General features: G+C 39.5%; 1 protein-coding gene across 4 annotated transcripts in view; it reads left to right on the forward strand.

Annotated features, from left to right (window-relative positions):
- The window catches only part of March1 (membrane associated ring-CH-type finger 1), an 817,915-nt gene that overhangs the window by 724,560 nt on the left and 67,538 nt on the right, over positions 1-25,817 (forward strand). For all 4 annotated transcript variants that reach the window (XM_026789574.1, XM_026789573.1, XM_013354007.2 and 1 more), the window contains one exon: positions 6,713-6,792. In XM_026789574.1, the coding sequence (XP_026645375.1) occupies positions 6,713-6,792 (80 nt within the window). The remainder of the gene's footprint in view (positions 1-6,712; positions 6,793-25,817) is intronic.

The raw sequence follows: 25,817 nt of genomic DNA on the forward strand, positions 1-25,817 counted from the left end.
GATAGATAGATGATAGATAGATAGATAGATAGATAGATAGATAGATAGATAGATAGATAGATAGATAGATAGATAGATAGATGATAGAGATATATGTGCATACATTCATACATATATACATGAATACATATATTCTTAGTTCCAATCTAGCAATATATGTGTTCCTATGCATCATTCATATTCTATTTTTTCTTGACCATTCATGCTTCTGCACTTTACACACTTATACACTCTTACCCTTCTCTGAACAGCTCCTCCAATTTTGCTCTCCTTATTCCTTTCTAGGTTAAATATTGTCTACTAGGAAGTTGAAAACCCCTGCTCTACTTTACAGCAGCCATCCTCCTTCATCAGACTGTCTGTCAGCAGTCTCTATCAATCACATATAAAATACATCTCCCTGAAACCAAAAATCCTTTAGCTGCTGTTTCCTAATGCATTGCAGTTCCTGTTGTATTATATGGGCCATTAATTTCTGTTTCCTGAATAAATAAATCAAAACTGAAATAAACTAGAGGTCATTTTGTCTCAGCGTCTGTGAGAAGAGTAAACAGGTCATCACAACCTCAGTCTCACCTAGATGGTCTTAGTGGGCTAGAGGCACAGTCTGTCCCACCTAGATGCTCAGTGGGTTGTAGTACAGTCTGACCTAGATACTTAATGGGCTGCACAGTCTCACCTAGATGCTCTTAGCAGACTGTAAGCACAGTCTCACCTAAATGCTCTTAGTGGACTGTAGATATAATCTCACATAGATGCTCTTAGTGGGCTGCAGACACAGTCTCACTTAATTGTTCTTAGTGGGCTCTAGGCAGATTTTTATAAACTAAACCAAACAATCAAAAGACAACAGTAACAAGACATGGAAAATATAAGACCTAGAACTGAGCCTTCTGCAAGTGGAGACACTTTCATCTATTGGCTCTCTCTTAAGAGTTACTCACTGGAATATTAACTTATCATTTATTTTTGGGTTCCTATCAAGAAAGAAGTGAACCAGAGAAGACCAAGAGCAGATAAGGAAACAAGAACAGATCACGGGGTGGGAAGTAGTCACCATGTAGGTGAGCTCAGGGGATGCTAAAGAACACAGGTGTTATCTTCTGTTAAGTAAGATAACCAGCTGATCATGGATAATTGTTGGTTTCAACTATTTGAATGTACTTTATAAAAAATTGACTATTTTCTAGTAACAAAATAGTAAAGAGCTACAGATACAAAAACTACTTGATTCAATGCCACTGTGGACCCAAACTACAAAAGGAAGCTATGTAATGGGGAAAACTAAACTGAATGCTGGGAGGAAGGCGGTGGAGTGAGAGAGAAGAAAAAGAGTATAGACAGTTATAAAAAACAAATAAATTATTAAAAAATAAAGTCTTTAAAGAGACAGAGTATAGACAATCATAGAATAAAGGAGTAAAGATAATAAAACAAATATTAAAAAGTAACATAATAAAAAAAGCCATGTAAACATGAAATATACAAAGAGAGTCTGGACTATAGATATTATTGTGCTGTCTTTGAATTTTTTGGACTATAAAGAAGCTAAGTACAGAAAGATATTTTATTGTATAGGCTGCTAAGCTAAACCAGCATGTATATTTATAAAGGTATCTTGACTTCAGAATTTGGGTCTAAGGATATGTTGCCTTAGAAAAGAGGTTCTTCTTTTGTTTCCACAGAGGATGAGAACCTGTGGATTGCTTCCAGACTAATATGGTTTGATAAACTAAGACCCCTGAAAGGTTGCCTTGAACACCCCTCAAAAAATTACTTCACCTTACTGCTGACTAAGAGGAACCTAGTACACAGGATACACCATAAAAGACCTGATTAACAGCACCCCCAAACAGCAGGAAGTAGTCTAGAGAACTATGCCCAAATTCCCAAATATTTTTATAATATTTTTTACATTTATGAATGTAAAATACATTTATAAATATTTCTTTACATTGATACTAATTTAAGATCAATTTTGTTATACTATATATATGTATATATACAAATGTATATATATATATATATATCTTCTCTTGATTAAGATATTGTAATTGTGAAGTTCACTTAACAAATATAATATTTAACTAAGAAATATAGGTTCATAGATAATTATCTATAATAGTCAAGCTTGTAGTCATGTTAGTTAGGTTTTCTAGCTATATCAAGATATATTTCAGTTAGATAAGTATTCTTCAAATTTTTCAGAGACCTACAGAATATGGTATTTAAAATGTTTAAGAACTTAGGACTTTTCATGACAGTGAGACACATTTCCTCTTGGCAGCCCCAATCTACTTCAAGAAGAAGATGGGCATCGAAGTGGCTTCTTATGGCATTGGTTAGTCATTTGGACAAAACAACTTGTTCTTGCCTGGACTGCTTGATGAACTGGATGTGCAGGACCTGCAAAAAAAATGACTGCTAAACTTGCCTAAAGAAAAAATGATCCTTTGGGTTCCTGCTTAAAGTCTGCTAGGCATTCTATAGGACACAGATGAAATTTCCTGCTCTGTAAAAAGTCCGCCAAACACTATGGGCCAGTAGGCTAAAAATGGATGCCCCAACGATACAAAAAAACTTTGGGTGACTGTTCAGACAGTGAGATGTCTCTGTCAATTCTAGAGTTTTGGAAGTTGCTTCAATGAACTTCCTGTTAACTTAGGTAATATTGTATCCTTCTGGAGTCTTTAATGGAGTTGAAGAATAGATATAGTTTTCCTTAGTCATAATAAAAGATAAAATAGATATAAATATTGTAACTATATTTCTTGCTTGATAACTGTTTTGTTATAGGTACTTTTACTACGATAAAAATAAAGCCTTCTTTTTTATTTAAACAGAAAAGGGGAAGAGATGTAAAATTCCCCTCTGTATTCTGTGAACACCATTTGGTGAATAAAGAAACTGTCTTGAGCCTGTGATAGGGTAGAGTAGAAGCAGGAGGGGAAAACTAAATTGAATGCTGAGGGGAAGGAGATGGAGTGAGAGATAAGTCATGTAGCCCCACTGGAGACAGACACTGGAATTCTACTCAGTAAGCCACAGCCACATGGCGATACATAGATTTCTAGAAATTGGTTAAATTAAGATGTAAGAGTTAGCCAATAAGAAGCAAGAGCTAATGAGCCAAGCAGTGATTTATTTTATTTTTTTTATTTTTATTTTTTTTTAATTGATTTATTTATTGAGGATTTCTGCCTCCTCCCCGCCACCGCCTCCCATTTCCCTCCCCCTCCCCCGATAAGTCCCTCTCCCTCATCAGCTTGAAGAGCCATCAGGGTTCCCTGACCTGTGGGAAGTCCAAGGACCGCCCACCTCCATCCAGGTTTAGTAAGTTGAGCATCCAAACCGCCCAGGCCCCCCCAAAGCCAGCACGTGCAGTAGGATCAAAAACCCATTGCCCTTGTTCTTGAGTTCTCTGTAGTCCTCATTGTCCGCTATGTTCAGCAAGTCCAGTTTTATCCCATGCTTTTTCAGACTCAGGCCAGCTGGCCTTGGTGAATTCCCGAAAGAACATCTCCATTGTCTCAGAATGTGGGTGTACCCCTCGCGGTCCTGAGTTCCTTGCTCGTGCTCCCCCTCCTTCTGCTCCTGATTTGGACCTTGAGATTTCTGTCTGGTGCTCCAATTTGGGTCTCTGTCTCTGTCTCCTTTCATCGCCTGATGAAGGTTAATATTCAGGGGGATGCCTATATGTTTGTCTTTGAATTCACCTTCTTATTTAGCTTCTCTAGGATTGCAAATTATAAGCTCACTGTCCTTTAATTATGGCTAGAAACCAAATATGAGTGAGTACATCCATGTTCCTCTTTTTGGGTCTGGCTTACCTCACTCAGGATAGTGTTTTCTATTTCCATCCATTTGTACGCAAACTTCAAGAAGTTCTTGTTTTTTACTGCTGAGTAGTACTCTAATATGTATATATTCCATACTTTCTTCATCCATTCTTCTATTGAAGGGCATCTAGGTTGTTTCCAGGTTCTGGCTATTACAAACAATGCTGCTATGAACATAGTTGAGCATATACTTTTTGTATGCCACAAAACTGGAAAATACAAAAGAAATGGACATTTTTTTAAATAAGTACCAGATACCAAAGCTAAACTAAGACCAGGTAAATGATCTAAATAGACCTGTTAGTCGCGAAGAATTAGAAACGGTTATCAAAAATCTCCCTTCCAAAAAAAGCCCAGGACCAGATGGTTTCAATGCCGAATTCTACCAGAACTTCCAAGAAGAACTAATACCTATACTCCTGAATGTATTTCACAATATAGAAACAGAAGAGTCATTGCCAAATTCCTTTTATGAAGCTACAGTTACCAAGCAGTGATTTAAATAACATAGTTTCTGTGTGATTATTTTGGGACTGAGCAGTTGGGAACTAACTAGCAGCCTTCTTACAACAGCTATGTGTTTTTCCTGTTTTGTGTATTTATTCACTGATAAATGTTTCCTGTAATACAACATGTATTTGTGCAGACACATGAGGTTACAAAACGAGTTTGTTACTGTTACACCTCTTTCAATATCTATGCACAGCTTCAGAGTCATATGTACTCATCCTATTGCCGCTCATATCCATAATAATATCAACAGCAATTTGAGCACACTTGGGGCCTCATTCACTTTGTTAATGTGAGTAAGCATTAATCTTCAAAAATGATCTTCACTCATGCCTAGTCTTTTCAGAGCTCCCTACTAATCTCTGTGGATATATGGGAATTATAAGATGGAAATGTAAGGAAACTTGTTATTTAATGAACAGAAATACAGTTTATAAATGTTGACTGTGTGCCTGTTAAAAGAATACAGAGATGTTATTTTGTGGATTTAAATTATTTATTGCCTTTCTTTCTTTTCTTATTTATCTTTTTCGGGAATGTCTACACCAGAGAGCATGTGAGGGGGTGAGAAGACAGTTTATAGGACCTAGTACTCTGTCTACCAAATGGTTCCAGAGGATTAACTTCAGGTCCTCAGGCTTAACAGCAAGCACCTTTATCAACTGAGCCATCTTGGCAGCTTTACCTTCCCAAACACAGGGATCCTCTGACATCTCCATCCTTCATTTTCTCTGCCTTAACCCCACTGCTTTCCTCTTATAGGGGTCTAGGATTACATTAAACCTGCTGGAAATTTTCAGCAAAATCTCTCTCTGTCAAAACTCCTAACTTAATCATGTACATAAAGACTCTTTATCATGAAAGGAAACATGTACACAATATCCAGAGATTAGAAGTTCATTGTAGTGGCATACTCCAAGAACTTAAAGGATGGAGACAGAGAGAACATAAATTAAAGGAAATTCTCAGCTCTACAGAAAATTCAAGGTTAGTGTAGACCACATGAGTCCCTATTAAAGAGAGAGAGGGAAAGAGAAAATATTGAAAAATCAGATTGTAGACCTTCTTAGACTGCCAGTTTTCAGCTAACTATGAAGAGCTGCACAATTTTTGTCTTGCCTCTTGGCTTAGAATATTCTGAATCACACAGTCACTAGTGTGAGACAATTTCCATATTTCTAACACAAGAGTTTTGCAAATTACTTTGAAATTTGCAATTATTCTACTCTTCGGTGTTATTTTCTTAGTGATGAAATCATGTGTTTTACTGACAGAGTCAGTCACACCAGAATGTGGACCTGTCATTGGCTTTGTTTCTTTTGGGAGAGGCTGCATCTCTGGTGATTAGAATATAGAAGAACAAAGTCAGGTTTTTTCATCTAAATATTCATTCTCCTATGTCTTAATGAAGAGCTACTTCAATTTCTCAGCTTCCTCAACTGTACTTAGAAATAATTATAGTGTTTACTACAAACACTTATTGTGCTAATTGAATATGCAGAAGTGGTTTTAAATAACTCAAATCTGCCAATTATTTCCCACGTGTGAAATTATTGTAAAGATTAGATAAAGCCACAGTGTAAGTCCAATAGTGAATCACCAGTACATCCATGCTTCTACTTCATCAGCATTTTCTGCAGTACACATAACAATGTGAAGAAGTCAAGTGGAGTCAAGAAATGTTGGATTTCAAAAGAAAGAATTTGGTGACATGTACTTAACTGTGTGTTAACCATCTCAATTATTTCAGGCTCTTAGCTTCAAACTTAGTGTTTGAAGGGAAAAACAAAAATGTAAGAAAGGTTAACAATGTTTTGAAAGATGGGTTCATTTACTCCAATAATGAATTCACAACAATAGTAGCTGCAGGCTTTTAAATATTACAAGGTGTTTTCAAATATATGATCTCATGGGGCCATCTTGCTAACCCAATATAATATCTAACACCTGATGACAATTTGATTATTCACTCTTACCAGCCTATCATGACCCTTCTTACATCTTGACATTGTAGCCCTTGACTTCATTGGGACCTTTAAATACTTATTTGTTTCCCAGGCAAATTGAGCTATTCCACTCCAGTGCTTATAGTAAAAAGAATAGAAACTTGTGGAATCATCTTCCTCTCTCACAAATGAAGCAACAGCAGAGCAGTACAGCATATCAGCTGTTTCAAGTTCCTCAAATGAGTTTTATTTTTGCAAAACAAGCCCTCTGACTTCCCACATTCGTTGAGCTGCATTATGAGCAACATGACCAGCAGCCACATTTGTTGTAATTTTTTCAATATGTGGAAAAAAAGCAAAATATCAACCATGTATTATCTTAATCAAGATGCCAAATTATCTAACTTGTTTCTCCAGGCAAGCAGCCCAACCACAGGGACAGCTCCCAGGAGCCAGTCAAGGTTATCTGTCTGCCCGTCTACTCAGGACATCTGCAGGTAAGTCCTGGGTAAATGACCCTATTTAATATTTCTTAGACCAGTGTGTAGTAGTTTTGTTTCGTGAGCTGAGAATCAGTGGCTCTTGCTTCTACTTTGTGTTGTCCGTGGATTTCATGCCCCATCGCCCACTTAGTTTTTCTTCAGTCTATCTTTATTTAACAACTTCTGGCCATGCTGTCATTTTTCATCATTCTGTCTCTCTCTCTCTCTCTTTGTCTTCCCATGACTTTCCTTCCCATTCCCATTTCCCACCCTTTGCCTGGTGTCTTCCTTGTCCAGATCTTCCATCTTGCATGACATGTCAGAAGATGCATTTGAGCACAGCAGCCCTGTCATGGTGCTGAGCCAGGCTAGAAAGGAGTCTGGTCAGAAACCAGTAAAACAGAAGCCTAGGAGGAGGAGGAGGGTCTCTCAGAGATATGAGCACTCAGAAGAGCAAGCAAAGGGGAGAAGAAAGGACTTTCACCTCCAGATCCCAAGTCCCAGGTGGAGAGAACTTAATACGGACACGTCAGATTCATCCTCCACAGATGAAAGTCACTGGGTTCAGGCAAAAAGACGAGCCCAGGTTAAATTCAGACTGTCTCGAAGAAGGAGAAGTAACAATAAGCCATGTGGAAGCTTGGCTGGGTCTTCTAGGCCTGACAGAATCGAACTTGTTGAGCTGGGATCCAAAGGTGAACAGCACCAAGAGCTGATGGAATGTGAGAGTCATTCTTTAAACATCTGTAGAGGAAAAGTCACAAAGTACCAAGGATCCATCTCTCCCCTGCCAAGGGGGTCCGTGGAGAAGACACCCCCAGGGAACCCTTCAGGGAGTAAAGACAGACGCTGCCCCAGAGAATCTCAGCTCTTGCATACACTTAGGAAAAAAGAAACAATTACAAAAAGATTTGCAGAAACTGATTCCGATTCTGAAGTGCTGGCAGCTACAGAAGGGGGCAAGCGTGTGGCAGACTCGGGGCTCCAAGTGAGTAGCTCTGCTCAGAAGCCTACTGATGTCTGTGATGATGGGTCTGATAATTTCGCAGTGTGCAGGTCAGTAGCTAAAAAGAAAGACTTGATGGCACCCAAATACAGTTCTGCCTGGGAGCCCGTTGTGCGTGTTTGAACATCCCTCAAAGAATGACATTCACTTGTACCGTTATGAAGTGGCTATAAATTGGAAAGCAGAAGGCTATGAACCTAGGCACAAAAGCCTAAGATTTATTCTCTACCTTTTAGTTAATGGCTTATTCTGAACTAGAGATGGAAAAAGCAACTGAGTTTTTTATTCTGCCTCAAACCATGGTGATGGAAGCTATAGGAGAGAGACTGTGTGCAAATGTTCAGTTCAAATATGGTCAATTTTCTGCAGCCTGACAGAAAGATATTCAAGCCAGAGGTTTTTAAAGGTCAGGTTTTTGCATCAGAAAAATCTTCTCTGCTGTTAGCTGTAATTTGTTCTTCAGTTGTCTGACTCAGCAGGGTAACTCAGGAGCCAAAGGACAGGGACATAGGTCTTGGTCTTTTGTCTGGGTGCCAGAGTCTCTAGGGAAAAGGAGTCTCAATTACTGACAATCATGCACTGGTGATTCTGAACCCTGGGGATGTTTCACATCAATAAGACCATTTCGTTCTGTTTTTTGTTTGTTTGGTTTTGTTTTTTACCTCAAAGCGTGTATATTTTAAAAAGATAAGTTATGTTGAAAAGAATTAATGAGATTTCTATTATTGTCGGCATAAGACAAACTAATTTTTTGCATTACACTGAATTCTGAGACCAAGTAAAGATTTCCATTGCATATTGTTTATTTGGTCTTGTTTTTTATAAATGCTGTCACTGTTTTTATAAAACCTACTGTGTGCATGCATGGGAAACACAAACTAGCTAATGCAGTCCATATCCACTCAGGCCAAAACAAGAAGCATTAAGGTCTGGTTGAGAATAACAGGACAACTTGTCTCTGAAAGTTGTATCAGACAATTATTCATGAAACTTTCATTTTTTCCATTGTTTAAGTATATTATGCACTGGGCTTTATTCTGAGCATTGAATGTTTATAGTGCATGGTATTTGCATAGATTCTGATATGGTAGCACTTATAGTTGGGTGAAGACCATAAGCACAAAAATTATTCCACAGTTGTGCATATTTGCACACAATGGAGGATTTAGAAATATATAATACGGGAGCCCAAGTTTCTCTAGAAATCAGAAGGCAATTCAAAGGACAAAGGGAACTGATGAAAGTAAGAAGCATGAAACATCCTGCAGAGGATGTTGTCCACAGGAAGCCAAGAGGAGTGAGGGACTTGGCAGGAATGTGGCAGTCCAGACCAAGAGCCTGCTGCAGTGGCCAGGATGTGGTGAGTGCCAGGAGCGGGCGGTGGAGATTCAGATGAAGAAACGGAGTAGGCCAGAATTTCCAAGTCCTTAAAAGCATTCTAGGGAACTGTAGAGGTTTAGAAGTGAAGTGAGAAAGACGAGGGAAGTGGTTCCGTGGTCAGTGTTTCCATGGTAAATGCATGAAGCTCTGAATTCAGATCCAGAGCACACGTTTTCAAAACATTTGCAGCAGCAGCTTGTACTTAAAATCTCAATGTTGGGGAGGCAGAGGCAGGAGGATTCTTAAAGCTTCCTGGTTAGCTATGCTAGCCAAGTCAGTAAGCTCCTGCTAATACTTAGAGATTCTGTCTCAAAATACAAGGTGAAGGGCCAGCAGGATGGCTCATTGTGGAAGAGTACTTACCACCAAATCTAAAGACCTAAGTTCAGTCACCAGGACCCACATTATGGAAGGACAGAACCAACTCTCCTATGTTGTCTTCTGACTCCCACATATATGCACAATAGAAAGCATGTGCCTATACACACACACACACACATACATGTGCATGCACAAATAAATAAATACATAAATCAGCAAATGCGATAATTATGTTTTCTAATAATAATGATAAGGTGGAGAGCAATAGGTGAAGAAATTTGATCCGTGACTTCACATATACATGCATATATATGCACAAACATATACATATGTGATACACATAAAACACACACATTGCAAGTAAAGTGGCATCATGTGATTTACATAGGAATGTATGTTTCTTACAATTTTTTGAATATGATAATTATGTGTCTTTACCGAAAGCTTATACTATTTGTGATCTATACTGAGAATGTCCCACTTAAACTCTTGTCATTCCCCAAATCTACTTCTAATATTATTTAAGAAATGGTACTCATAGATGCTGTTTTCCTGGTAACTAGAGGGGAAAAGTAATAGTTGCAGCTAGAGTCAAAGTGACAGGTTCCCAAACCTCACAAGCCCTGCTTTGTGTGTCTGTGCGTTGGGTGTGAGGTACTGCCAAGGATAAGAAATTTATTTAGCTTAGGCTTCTACAAGTGAGAGGAAGATCAAAAGCTTTATAGGTATTATTTTCTGCTGCATGCTGCCATCAAAATAACCAGCAAAGCATCATATCCTACTGGATTCTGAGGAGCAAAAGTATCAAGAGACGTGACATTTCCTTTAGCTGGTCTGTTGTCTAAGTGGGAGATATTGAATGTACACCTGAAAAGACAAAGACTTAAGAGACTGATGGTTAAGTGTAAATAGAGAAATCCTTCAAAATATTCTGAGGGAAAAAATATTGTCCTATTCTGAGATGACGCCAAAATTTCTTGAGATGAGGGGGAACTGGAGCTAGGCAAAGTGAACTTTAGCTTGGAAGAGAAGCATGGATGGAGCTGCAGGCCTTCAATCTGGTGCAATCGCCACTAGGTCAGACAACAGTCTGCTCTGGTGTTCCTGTGAATTTGTCTGGGTAAACTGGTAGAATAACACAGGCTAATAAAATTTTCAAAGAATTGTGGAGAAAACACAGAATCATTCCTAGATGTTTAGCTCTGTTCTACTAATCTCTACTTCCCAATGGCCTCCATGAGTATCATTTTTAATTAATTAATTTATTTATTTTTAAAAAAATCTTTTAACATTTTACATGCCAGTCCTTGTCCCCACGCTTTCCCCTCCTCCTGCTGCCTTCAGCTTCCTGTCCTGCACCCCATCCACTCATCAGAGAGGGTAAGGTTTCCTTCCCATGGGAAGTTATCCAAGTCTAGCACATTGCCTTGAGGCAGAACCAAGACTCTCCCTACTATATGTAGGCTGAGCAGGGTATTTCTCCAAAAAGAATGGGTTCCAAAAAGCCAGTACAAGCAGTAAAAATAAATTCTTGTCTCATTGCCAGTGGCCCCACAGTCTGCCCCCACCACACCACTGTCACTCCCATTCTGAGGGCCTACTTTGGTCCTATGCTGGTGGTTCCTCCCACTGTCAGTCCAGAGTCAGTGAGCTCCCATTAGCTCAGGTGAGCTGTTTCTGTGGGTTTTCCCATCATGGTCTTGACCCCTTTGTTCATATTATCACTCCTCCCATTCTTTGACTGGACTTTGGGAGCTCAGTCCAGTGCTTCACTGTAAATCTCTGCATCTGCCTCCATCTGTTATTGAATGGAGGTTCTATGATGACATTTAAGATAGTCATCAATCTGACTACAGGGCAAGGTCAATTACTTAGGGTCTTAGCTGGGGTCATTCTTGTGGATTCCTGGGAATTTCTCTAATGCCAGGATTCTTGGCAATGCCATAATAGCTCCATCAATCAAGATATCTCTTTCCTTGTTCTCCCTCCCTGTCCTTCCCCATCTCAACCATCTTGTTCCCTCAAGTTCTCCTTCGCGTGAGTTTTTTACCTTAAAAGCTGAGATTGGTCAGAAGGAGTGTGCTACCTTTAGCCCATCTGGAGACAGAGAATGCTCATCACTGGCTTTCTTATATCGCATAGGAGTCATGATACTTCCTTAAAGAATAAAAAAGTTCCAGTTCAAAAATAAATACAGAAAAGATCTTGATAATTAAAGTAGACTAGAAGAGCTGCATAGAAACCACCATTTCCCTGGTGACGTACTGTCAACGGGACCTAGTGTATCTAGGGGCAGAGTATCCACCCGTGAGTTCAGTCGGATACAATGATACCATTAGTGCAAGGGAGAATGGATGATGTTTTGGTATCCAGAAAGTGAACAGGAACCATCTTATTTGTTAGATTTAGTGAGGGTCTAAGACAAAGCTGCTGAATACCATGGCAACTATAGGAGCCTGAGAAACGGGAGATACTGATATTGACATCAGTGGCCAACTGACTGGAAAAAGGTGTGATGAATCCCATTAGAAGCAGACCGTTACAGAGCCCAGTGGCATTCCAGAGCGAGTTGTCCATCAGTCAATCATAGGCATGTTGTGATCGACTCTGGAAACATGCACATAAAGCATCACTAAACAGACTCCATAAGTTATATATACATGTGTGCATGTGTGTGTATATATGTATAACAATAATAATTTTAAAAGAGGTCACAGTTTTGTAAAGGGTGATACCAGAGGGGAAGGGAGGCTAAGCAGAAGTGATCTAGATGTGGGTCTCATGTCTAAAACCCTAGAAACAAAGACTAATAATAAGTATGTCATTGAAACATAGGACCGTTTGAACTGATTATAATTTTCCAGTAATTAGTGAGCTACACACTGCAATACCAAACAACTGTGTATTTGTAATTCACGCAGGTTTGTATAATAATAATAGGATATACTAACAAGAGAAAGTTATTAAACATGGAAGCTCTTCTCAAGGCCAGGGAAGATAGAAAGATTTGAGGATCATTCTGAGAGGGGTGTCAGTGATACCTGAAAAAGAAAATTAAATCTCTACACGCAGTCCTGTGTAGGAGAGATGCTTTCAGAGGGACAATAGACACCAGGTTCCCCTGCACAGGAAGGAAGCTAAGAGAGGCAGCAGATGCCTGTGAACTTGCAGTTCTGTTGTTTCAGACATGCAAAGGCAGGACCAGCCTTAGTCACAACCACGAAGAAGAAGCGACCCTTGAGCCCTTCCTCCTTTTCTGTTCCTGGCATTTGGTCCCCATGTGGACACCATATCCTCTTTCACACACTTGAAAAATATTGCTATTAACCAATTGTAAGTCAGAAATCAAATCATCATGTTATTTTCATTGTCTGGGCTGCTGGAAATTCTCTTCGTGGAAATATTACATTTAAAAATGAAAACAGATCAGACATGTTAGCCTCCTGTTGAAGTTTTAGTGGTTTGCACATTGCTCTCAGTGGAACGTACACAATCTTTAAAATGGTGTGTGAGGGCCCACATTGTCTCTGTGTAAGATCTGCCTCTCCAGCATTGGTATGCACCATTAACTGTGCCATACCTGTGTTGAGCTCTTCCTAATTCCCTAAAAGAAACTAGATTTTTTCTACACATGGCATAGATTAACACCTTCCTTCTCTGATGCTCACCAGACTGACTGCTAGTCATTCTTTCTCAGTTTAAATGTCATTTCTCACAGGACATTCTACTGACCGCCTAACTCAGAAGCCTCCACAGCCAGGTCCACACTATATATTTTGTTATTTTTATTCATTTTTAGAGGTAAATTTATTCTGCTTTTTTGTTCCCTCCATGCGGGATAATCTTTCCCAATCTCCTCCATTACTTACCCCTTTTGTTGCTTGCCTTCCTCATCCCAAATAATTCTTTTGCCTTACACACACACACACACACACACACACACACACACACACACACACACACACACACAGAGTGCTAAATTTAGATACCACATGTGGGAGAAAACACAGCATATTTTTCACCACTAAAATGCAACTATTTTTTGCTAACTGTCATCTTTTTCTCCTTGACATTTCCAAAGTGTCTATAATAACACCTTGCAGATAGTACAAGCTGCTCAACAGTTTTGGAATAAATTTAAGGAAAATGGGCTTTTAAGATATTGAAGCTGACTATGTGAAGTCATAAAATCCAGTTCTGGGTGACCTTGCCCACTCTAAAACTCTGCCTATAAAGGATTATTGACTCCCGTGACTCTAAGAACTTAATAAGAATCTACATCTACTAGAAGGCTTGTTCAAACATGGGCCACGGGCCATTCTTAGAGTCTCCTGTACTCTGGTGTTGGGACCACGAATTTATATTGCTGGGATACTCCCAGATGGTATTGATGCTTGAGATTAAATACTATGTCTTAAGAATTGTTGTTCTATGTTGTAAGTTTCCTCGTGGGTTACATGGGAAGAAAATGGAGGAAAGGGAAGCAAAAGATGAATTTGGGGGGCTAAAGTAGACATCTGTGTCACATTTCCCTGAATTCTGACACAAAGCTTAACTCAGTTTCTTTCTTGTTCCCAGTCATAGGCCGAGATAGTTGACTCTTTACCGGAAACCCAACCATCCTGGTCAGGCAGCTCTTCCACTCAAAGCCAACTTCCTCTACCCAACTAACCCCATTGCATTCTGTGAGCCCACAAGCTTCCTGAATCCTGCTTCTGACTCTCTTTTCATCTATGTAGCATGTGTCCGTTCTTCAGCAAGTCACATCATTTCATGCCCCAGAGTGGTTTCTGTTGTCACATACTTCTCATTTCTACTCTTCCAATCAGGTCCTTTTTATGTCCTTCTCTTTTTAGGCGTTAAACTCAGGCCCTATCTATGCAAAAAAAAAAAAAAAAAAAAACCAAAACCTGCACTGTTCATTTCACTCCTATCTGGGTTTCCCTACCACCAAGTGATGAGTACTCATTTAGAGTAAGTAGAAGCAGAAAAGAATGCATTAAGCTGGACATGATGACAAATGCTTATAATACTTCGGAAGCTCAGACAGGATGAACCTGACGAGTTCAATGACATCCTGAGATACGTAAAAATGCCCTGTCTCAAGAATCAAAAATAAATAAATAAACTCCAGGAACCCGAGATGTTCAGAGAATGTGACTGCCTTTCTGCCTGTGTTTTCATTTTCTCTAACTAATGATTGATTTTCTGTATATTGAAAAGGGGAGAATTTGTGTAGATAGAAGCAACTTCTGGTTTACATTTCATTAACAGTGATCTGAAAGATAAAGGAGATGATCCCAACCCCGTGGAAATAAATCCCATGGAAGGAATATAAATAGCCTGGCCTAGGTCACAGGCATCCGAGACTCTGTCACACCAGGGATATAAGAGGTGAAATCCTTGGGTAGAAAAGTTGTATTTAAAATGGAACTATTAACACTTTTCTGGAGTCTTATGGATTGGGAAAAGATATTTAAAAAGCCAAAAAAAAAAAAAAAAAAAAAAAAAAAAGAGCAGCATCAGTATCCGAAGTGGAAAAAAAAAAGTTAGGAAAAAGGAGAAAGAAAAACAAACTAGAAGACTACAAGAGTACTCAATTACCTCATCTTTAAATGTGCTCTTCCTTCTTTTCATTGTCCTCTCTGGACGCTCAGACTCAGACACACGTGAATTTTCATCTGATTTTAACCGTTCTCTGCAGCCTTCCCAATCTAGCATGACCCACAATGATCTTTCCCTCCTTTGCGATTCCTATGGTGAATATCACATGCCTAGCACTCAACTCCCCTCATCTCTTTGGCATTTATTTCTGCTCTCCCTGCGATCTTTGAAGATAGTACTGTGTCATGCATCCATTTTATGTATGCCCTCTAACACATACCACAATTGTTGCATTGCTCAAGCAGCACTTTTGAAATGGCTTTCATAATCAGGGATTGCTAAGAGGAAAGACTTGCACAAGCCATAGGGATGTTAAACAAGAACTGGATGTGCATGGACTCATGTCCAGTGTACATGAGTCAGGAATACAGAATTCCTTCCACAGCTTCTTTGAAGGTGAAAATCTGGAAATGTCCTGGTTTTCTTGAGTTGATTTGCGTCAGAACATATGTTTTCTGCATGTTCTTTTTTTTATTAAGCTGTTTGAGGGCCAAGAACGGTGGCTCAAACCTTTAATGCCAGTGCTTAGAAGGCAGAGACAAGCAGACAGATCTCTGTAAGCTTAAGATCAGACTAGCCTACGTAACAAGTTCCAGGTCAGCCAAGGTTATGTAGAGAGACTGTCTCAAATAGAAAGCCAAAGAAGATCAAATGAAAACTGTTAGAGCAACAAGAACATGTTTTTTGAAAAAAAAATAATAATTGCAAACTTAATCTAAATAGCATCTGAATGTTGAGCCTGAGTCTGAGAGAATTGTGTTTGAAATTGATCTTCACACCCAGCCGTTAGTTTTTTAGACAGACATCAGGAGGAATTTGTAAAGTATGGGCTGATGACATTGCTCAGTGGGTAAAGGCACTTGTAGCCAAGCCTGACTTCTTGAGTTCAGTCCATGGGACCCAAATGGTAGAAAGAGAAAACCAATGCCATACAGAAAAGTAATAAATAAATATACAATTTAAAAATTAAAACATGACTAAATTGGGAGCATTGGCTAAGGCAGTTAAAATAAGTATATCTTTCTTTGCTCTCTAAAGTAAAAGACAACATCAAAGGTATGGCTACATATAGATCTACAGAGGCTGGAAGTTTGATTTGGCAACTTTGTAGGATATTCTTTAATTAACGGTATTGGTTACAGAGTCAGATATTCATAAAATTTGAATTCAAGTTAAGAAATAAAGTAGTCCTTGGGACATATCAATACTAAGAAAGTTCTCACTATTTCTCTGAACTTCAAACTAGATAGACATCCCCTGGACTTTTATAAAGGGTAGTGAAATGAGAACAGCATAGACAGTATTGCTGAAATCCTGTCTGAGTTCATGACTGTAAGTACAGACACTAGAGCATGTGTGAAGTTTGATTTGCCTCTGCAGTTGCTCATTCAAGCACAGACATGGGAAGGCAACTGAGCATGAGCATAAGGGAATGAGATGACAAAGTGTTTGCTATCCACCAGCTTTACATACGCATGATTAGGACAAATGGGATGCAGGTAAGATTTTTTTCAAGTAAAATAACACTTCAGTAAATATTTTCGCACTAGGTAGTTAGATAAAATATAAGCTTTTCTATATATCGTGTGTGTATATTGTGTGTGTGCGTATGCGTGTCATGTGTCATGTGTGCCAGGGTGCACATGTGGCATCCAGAGGACAATTTGCTTGAGTCCTTTCTATCCTTCTACTACGGATTCTGGAATTCAAATTCAGGTTGTCAGACTTGTCAATAAGTACCCACTCTTACTGCCTGAGACATCTCACTGACTCTACAGAAATTCTTTTGCCTTAACTTTTTAAATAATTATCTGTCTCTGAGGTGATTTTGTTTTCATGGGTTCACCCATCACCTAGGTGACCCTCCACTTACCTGCTCAGTGAAGACCCTGGGAAGACCAGTATGTATTGTCATCTGCACTTCCAAGGCATTTTATTCAGTGATTATCTTGCTCTCTTTCTTAGTCTCTAGCTCTGAGAAGGTTGCTTAACTCTAAGAGCTCTTTGTATTTTTTCACACATTGATTCTAGGTTTGGATTCAGTTAGTGATAGACTGGAATCCTTTCTTCCTACACAAGTGAGCCTGTCTGTTCTTGTCAAAATTCTTTCCATGTTATGACAGACACCATGACTAAGGCAGCTTACAGACAAAAGAGTTTACTTGGGGATCAGAGTTTCAGAGAGTGAGTCTATGACCATCATGATGTTAGTAGGCACAGAAGCAAGGTGCTGCAGCAGTAGCTGAGAACTCAAACCCTACGCCAAAACCAGGAAGTAGGGAGGGAGGGAGGAAAGAGAGAGGGACAGAGACAGAGACTGGAAATGTCATGGGCCTTTAAGACTTCAAAGCCCACCCCAGTCGCACACCTCCTCCAATATTACACCACTTCTAACCCTTCCCAAACAGTTCCGGTAGCTGCGGACAAAGTATCTACACATACAAGTCTATGGTGGTTGCTGTCATTCAAACCACTATAATGGGTAAAAGAGAAGCTGTTCCTTCTGTCATGTTGAGGTTAGAGGGGTTATCCTGTGTGACAATGGGAAACATCCATTCCTAAGAGACAGTGCTTAAGAAAGTACAAAGGTTTGTTCTCTTTCTAATGTTGTGGTCTTTGGTACACTGAGCCATTGGGGGCATTAAGAGAGTTCTTTATCCAGTTCATCTTAATAGCAGCTAAAAGAAAAGAATGGTATATTCCTGGAATCCTAGCACTTGGGAGGTGGAGGCAGGAAGATACAGCAGTTCAAGGCTAACTTCAGCTACCTAGAGTGCTGGGGCCAGCAGGAACTACATAATATACTGGTTTGAACAAACACAATAAAACAGCAGTTGAGTTGGTAGAAACCACCACACAGGAGTAAATAGCGTTGCTGATCTTCCAGAGGCACAGTCCATGGAAAAGTGCCCAAGAGAGCCAGAAGTCAAGTTTTAGACTCTCTTCCACCTAGGATGGATAAACTTAGAGAAACTGAAGTGGCTCTGTCTTTGCTACGTCACCTCAGGAGAAGACAAGCTGTGCATATAGCACATGAGCACCTCTCCTGCACTTTGATGCATTAGAACTGATCTCTTCATTGGAGTGAATGATGGCATCCATTGCCATCCCTGGGTAAAAACTCAGACGCACACCATGCTTTTTTATTTCATGAAGCAAAGATTTCTCCACCAACAGAAGAACAAAAAACATGTGTATTGCAACATTTGTAATGTTACAAATGCTTAGTGTTATTTATCACATTCTTGCAGCATTTATCAAAATATTTTTATTTTTTATTTTTTTTAATTTATTTATTTATTAAAGATTCCTGTCTCTTCCCTGCCACCGCCTCCCATTTCACTCCCCCTCCCCCAAACAAGACCCCCTCCCTAGTCAGCCCAAAGAGCAATCAGGGTTCCCTGCCCTGTAGGAAGTCCAAGGACCACCCACCTCCATCCAGGTCTAGTAAGGTGAGCATCTAAATGAAATGAAAAGAAATAGTGAGGACACTGAGGTAATTAAGACAAAAAAGATAAATCAAAAAGATTAGTAAAATGGGATTTTATATGCCTTTAATATGTAAAGGCATACTTAAAGATATGCCTTTGCTATTTAACTTTTAATTCTTTGAGAATTTAACTCATATATACAATGAAATATGATCACAACACCCTGCAATCCCACTCTGTCTCCCCACAATCCCCTCACAGTTTCACTCCGTCCCTCTGTGTAAGTCCGGTCCGCAGTCTACGGGTGTGAGGCCATCCTTTGGAGCAGAGCTATAGATTGTTCTTCACTGGAGTTCTGTTGTTTTCGTAACTGCTCAAAATTTTAGCAATAATCTTCACAGTAATGGGATGGTGGTATCATCAATAATGTTAATTATATCTGACTGGCGAATTATTTCATATAATCAGATCATCCTGCATTGATTAATTGCTTTCTAATCTGGCTAAACTGGTCCCACAAATTTTGGAAATTGCATGTGTTCTATATGCCAGCTGTTTAAGCTGTGCTTTCAGAAAAGAGCAAAAAAAGTAGATATTTATTTGCTTCCAAGCCATACTGAAGTGGATTTGGATATCAGCGGGTAATTTGTAATCTCAGAAAACCTCAGGCAAAAGTAAATATAAGATGCTTTTGGAGATATGTCAGCATGTTTTCATGCAGTAGTCAACTTTATACTGAGTAACATTTATTTTATTTTTTTTCTTTATAATTTTTAAGTTTGGTAAATACTCATAGCAAAGTAAAAAATATTTAATAAGAAAAATCAATGACATAAAGTTTTCTACTTCTTTATTAAAAACTATATATTCAGGATTATAGCTATTTTCAGATGTATGTTTTCTTTGATGAATTTATGTCTATTGGACAATATAAAATTTCTCCTCCCTAAATATCAAAACAAAACAAAAAGCCTCTCCCACAAATGCATTTTTAACACAGCCGTGTGCACTGCATTTAGACACACCCACATATTCAGGCAAACAGAAAATGAACACTGTTGTGATCTGGCCAGTAAGACAGCACTTGTTGCTACCAAATCATCCATGTGTGTGATTTTTATCATGAGCTTGAACATTTCCTCAATTTAAATGACCATATTTAGGTTTTCTCTTCCTTATAGCCATTGCAGAACGGTTGGATTCCCACCCAGTCTTCTGCAATAATCCTCAGGTTCAGATCAATATAAACACTAGTGTCTAGTGTAGTCACAAGTTCAAACACCGCTTCAGCAGCTCAGTGAGTTTCCTTCGTTCACATCACTCGAGTGTTCTGTAGCAGCCCGTGCTCTCCATCCAAGATGCGAGAAGCCTCCAAAGGGAAAACTCTTCATTACCTTGACTCTCTTCCAGGTATGTGTAGAACTGAAGATGCCAGAATACAGGTGTCTCTGAGTTTTAGACAGATCTTTCTAAAGACTGTCTACTGAAACTTTTCTTCTTTATAGAGATTAATAATTTTGGCTCTGATCCTGCAAACAAAATTCATGGCCTTGCCCAGGTTGAACAATGATCTATCCCCGAGGTACATTCCTGCCTCTTTAAAATTAGATTTTATTTGAGACATTATACTGTGAAATTTCTTCTCTCCCTGGGCTTTTCCAACAAGTGATTACCAAAGTCACTAACTTCTATCTCTTCATTTTCAAGCTGCCCTTCTGAGCCTTACCTTGTAAATTCTGCCATGTTTATTTTAGAAATTCTTTCATATAATCTAGGCCAAGAACTCTTTCAGATGTAACCAAATGCAGTACTCCAAGAGGGTGACAATGGAGAAAACTGGAATAAAGAATGAAAAGAAAGCAATGACATACACCATAAAATTTCCTTATGCATCTTACTTCCTGTAAGGATTGTAAAGCCTCATAATCTCCACGGTAGCATTAGAAAAGACCTGAAACAGCATGTCACAGATTCCCAGCCTAAGATGTTCTTAGACTCACCTGGGACCTTTAAAGAAAAAACTTCTGTTTCCAGATCCCTCTGGAGGTCTCAGTATGAGAGGATTTTCAAGAACTTGAAGAATGATTCTCAAACAGAAGTTACCCTAACCCTGGACAAACACATATGTATATACATGCATATATATGCATGGAAAGAAAGGGGGATGGGAGAGAAAGAAGGGGGAGAGAAAGAAGAGGAGGAGAGAATTTTAAAAAGCAATCGGAAAAAAATTTATGAGATGTTCTCCTCGGCTCTGTGATGTAATCTAAACACCTAATAATGGAGCCTGGTGGAGATCAATAAGTGAAAATTACTTCCTTCCCTCTCCTAAGGACATCTAAAATTTAGGATAGTAGTTACAATGTGAGCAGCTTTATTGTTAGATTTAGAAAGCATAATTTATTTTAGCTTTTGGATTAAACTTCAAATTTTTCAACAAGTTGGTGTAGAATAATGCAACTTACTTTTTAAATAACACTTTAAGGAAAACATGAACTCTGCATCTGGAAATTCATTAAATAAACAGAGGTACCAACCTGAGATTACTGGATCAGAAAGTGTGGGAACTGGATCCAGCTGTCTGGCTTTTAACTCGTCCTCTATGTGTGTCTGTCAAGTGTACACTAAAGTCTGAGAATCATAGGGCAACTATACAAGCATCCTGCAATGAGATGATTATAGGATGGATGCTGTAGAGAGTAAGGAGAAAGGAGTGTGTGCAGAAGAGACAGCAAAACACAAAGCCAAATGAAGGAGCGGCCTATGTTTGCAATAGGGTCTTACCATCAACTTCTGGAGGGTAACTAAAGAGCAATGGTAGTGTGCAATACTTTGGAGTTTCTGGACCCAGTCTCTTGTAAATAGCCCTTATACCCCACTGACTGTATCTAAGCAGGCATTGCTCGTGTATGTGTGGGAGCCACCTGCTGCGTCTGACAGCATGTACCCTCTGACTGTATCTAGCTGAGAAGACAAATGAGCTTATGTTTTTATTGCTTATGTTTTTATTGAGTCTTTTTTTGCTTATGTTTTTATTGAGTCTTTTTTTGCTTATGTTTTTATTGAGTTATGAGTATGATAAAAACTGGACTGAATAACACTAAAAATACATGTTTAGAATTATGTCTATGTCTAGCTTAAATTTTTCAGTCTTCCAAACCATCCCTAAGTGTTCTCCAAGCATATATAAGACAAATCATGAGGTCTCAGAAAGTAGAGAGCAAATCCTAACTGTGGGAACACGCATTTTATGTCATCAATTTAGTCATTTAGAAGCACCCAAAATCATAAAGATCAGAAAAGATAAACACCTGTGAGGAAAACTGTGTCTTTTGCCTTAGAAGGAAGTTATTCTCCAAACTTAGGAAATAACAGGTAGGGCAGATTAGATGCTTCACAGAGGAAGAATTATTATCCTAAAAGCTACATTCCAGCCTTCTGTCTCTCCTTCATGTGGAACATTTCGGCAAATGTAGTTAATCCTAAAGCTGATGGAGATCTACTCGCACGCTACATACACCTGCATCATTATTCATGGGGCTATATATTCCAACACAAGTAGCTGGAAATAATGCAATGTATTTTACAAGCCCAATGGGATTCCTAAGAAAATTCTCAAGGTTGGGCATCGTGGTACATCCCTATAATTCCAGAATTTGGTAGACTGGAGCAGGAGAATAGTAAGTTCTCTGTCAGTCTAAGCCACAGAGCAAGAGCCTATCTCAAAAAAAAAATATTAAAGGAATTAAAGGAAGTCTCCTATGAGAGCCTCACCCACCCCTACAGTTCAAGTCTACAGTCGTCCCACAGGCTCATTCACCGAGCCCTTGAGTCCCAGACTGGGACATGATTTTAAAGACTGCTGAGCTGTAAAGAGGCAGAAGAGGGGGCTGGAAGGATGGAGCAGAAATTAAGAGCACTCGCTGCTTTTCCAGACCCGAGTTCAGTGCCCAGTGCTCAAGTCAAGCAGCTAAGAATCTTCTGCAATTCCAGCTTCAAGAAATCTGGTGCCTTCCCTGGCCTCTGTTGGTACCTGCACTTATGGTATAGATACCCATGCACATAAAAATAATAAATCTTTGAATAAAAGGAGATACTCCCCAGTTGGTAGAAGTCTGTCCTTGGATGATTACACCCAATCCTGATTCTAGTCCACTGTGTTTCCTGGTCCATGATGGCATTAGAAGAATCCCAGCACAGGCTATGCATTGTCCATCATGGTGGACTGAAACCCTCCAAAGCCAAACTAAACCTGCCCTCCCTCCAGTTGGTTCTGCCAAGCAAGTGGTCAAAGCTATACAAGCATAACTAGTATCTCCACTGTGAGACCAATCTCTAAATTTAGACAAGAATGCAGGACTTGGTGAATCCTCCAACCCAATTAGGATTTAAATTCCTGGTATGGATGGCAGATACATCCAGAGGAGAGAGGGCATAGAGGGAACAGTGCCAATAGAACCTCCCCTATCTGTTACAGAACCCAAGGTCTGGGAATGCACATGAGACTTGGCCTTCTCTGCCTCCATCGCTGGCACAGCAGGACAATCATTATCTTCTCCACTGCTTTCCCTCTGGTGTGATAACTGGTAGGAAGAAAACGGAGCTGATTGCTGATGCTCTAGATTGGTTCCAGGAACATCACGAGGAGCCAGGAGCATTGCTAGATCACTGACTTGGTTGTTTATCATACCCTACAGTCCCGTGCAGATGGACTGAGATTTTAAACAAGTCACTGGTGACAAATTAGGGCATAAAATAACACTCAGGAGGTCATGTTATATAGCAGCTCACGTGTGTTGAAAATACTGCATAGAGAAAATGAGACACTTTATAAACATCACTTATGTATAAGAAGCTGACACTCATCCGTTGTGGATTTTTAAGAAAAAAAAATCATGCAAAGTGACCACAATTATGATCATAAAACTATGCTCACTGTTATTGTTTCTAGAACATTTTTATTTATGTAACAAGTAAGGCAATAATAATAGTTTTTATTTGAATTTTCAAAATGTTTTAAACCTTAGGGTTGATAGTAGTTTAGACTAACATCCTCTCTGATAAGGAAATTTTAGAAATACGGTTTCCAAACTCTTTTTTAAATTATACAAATGCACACTGGCTCCATTCCAATAAGCAGAGCTGGAAGCAGCTGTTGGTAAAAGCTCTTGGTGAGCGCTGTCCCTCTTTTCCTCTGCTTCTTAGCTCAGCTACTTCTCCTTTCTGCTGAAATCACCCTGCTGGACTTCCTCTGCTGCTCAAATAGGACACAGAGTTGGCACACCTCAGCTCAGTTCCTCAAATGCAAATCGAAGAGTGCACAGTATATGTAACTATTACACATTCCTCACTTTAACTCTGCGTGAACTTTCCCAAACCGTAAATGATCCGCTGATAACTGGAGTCCACTTCTGGGAACTGCTGGCTCATTTGACTAGGCCTCCTTTGGTGTCAGCTCTGTTCACATTTCAGTATGAAGGTCAGGCAGCATAAATTCCTTCACGGTCTAGTGGTTACTCATTTTCACCCTGACTTGTTGACACTCATTCCTCTTAATATAAATACAAATACATAAAAACATGGTACCCCACAACTGATAAGCATGAATCTACTTATTTTTATAAGAATTCTATAGTTATAGGTTATTACCTACATAGACAAGACAATCAACAAGGGGACATGCTGGAGTCTGGGTATTAGAAGCTTTCAGAGAAAAATCAGCTCAAAAATGGAGTCCCTTCATCACAGAGAAGGAGAAAACAGAGAAAGTTCCATGAAAGATCTGAGAATTAGGGTTTTCTTAATGAATCTTCAATTTAAATGGTTTTAAAGCAAGATGCGGTGATACCAAGAAAGGAAAGATGACATATGAAATCAGATTTGAGGACATCCCCAGTGCAAAAGACTGAGAAAACAGCTGTCTGACCTCTGATGAGCTGGCAAAGGGCACACTTAGCAGGCGTGAAGCTCTGAGTTCTATCTGGAGCCCTGAATGGCCTGGGCATGCTAGCACAAGCTTCTCATCTCAGCCCTTAGGAGGTAGAGGTAGGAGGCCATCCTTGTCTACATAACAAGTTCTAAGCCAGCCTGGGCTACGTGAGACCACATCTCCAAAGAAAAGATGAAGGCTAGTTGAAAACAGTATTCCAGAAGTTTTATTGGTGAGATTTAATTCTTACTGAAAATCTATAAAATAGGCATTGATTTTCTTTACAGCCGCAGAACTTGAAACACATGAGATAAGGGAATTCAGCACATATGGGACACACAGACAAGCTTATGAATTCAGCACCAATGCTGCTCTCACCTCGGTCACATGGTGGCACATTTGTGAGCCACCTGCCCTGAACAGACAGCTCGGCGAGGACTGGTACACTGCTGTTTAGCTTGAGGAAACCGAGATATTTGCACAAGAGCACTTTCTTGCAGGTAAACTCAGAGGAGATGACTCCATACGGTGCTGTTGTGCAGAGATGTCAGTGACCCTCTCGCCTCACCTTGTAAGTGCTGGGAATAAACAGGTGGGCACCATCATGCTTGAGTTGTGTTGCTAACCAACCAGCATTTCATTCTTGCCAAGCCAGTAATCCACCAACTGAGCTGAGTTCCCAGCCCAAGAAGTTAGTGTTTTAAAGATTCTAAGTAGCTATGTTTTAAGAATGTCTTCCAGTAGGGAAGAAGTCTTTTTATTTATTGATATAATATAATAAATCATTTCACACTTTCCTTTCTTCCACCTAATCCCTTCCATGTGCAGCATGCATCCTTCTGCAACTTTTCAAATTCATGGCCTGTTTTTCCTTAATTATTGTTTTGTGAGTATATGCGTGTGTATGTGCATGTGCGTGTATCTGTGTGTGTGTGTGTGTGTGTGTGTGTGTGTGTACTCCTAAACACAACCTGCTCGTGCAAATATGTTACTTGCATGTATGTTTTCAGTGCTCGCCAGTTGGCTTTGGAAAATTAATTGGTGTGCAATTCCCTGGCGAAGACTATTTCTTCTGCTCTCAGTATTATAATTACAGTTTGGGGTTGAGCCTTTGGGCTCTGTCCCTTTCTGTGTTAGCACATCTCCTGGCATGGTCCTTGTTCAGATCATGGTAGGCAGCCATATTACTTAGACTTCTTTGTTGAAATAAGAGCGGCGGGTCCCCCGCACCCGGCCGCCCACATGGCTAGCTTAGCTTATGCCCCGAAATAATTACACGGAAACTGTATTCTTTTAAACACTGCCTGAC

Source organism: Microtus ochrogaster, unplaced genomic scaffold (genome assembly GCF_000317375.1).
Source record: "Microtus ochrogaster isolate Prairie Vole_2 unplaced genomic scaffold, MicOch1.0 UNK23, whole genome shotgun sequence".
Taxonomy (NCBI): Eukaryota; Metazoa; Chordata; class Mammalia; order Rodentia; family Cricetidae; genus Microtus; species Microtus ochrogaster.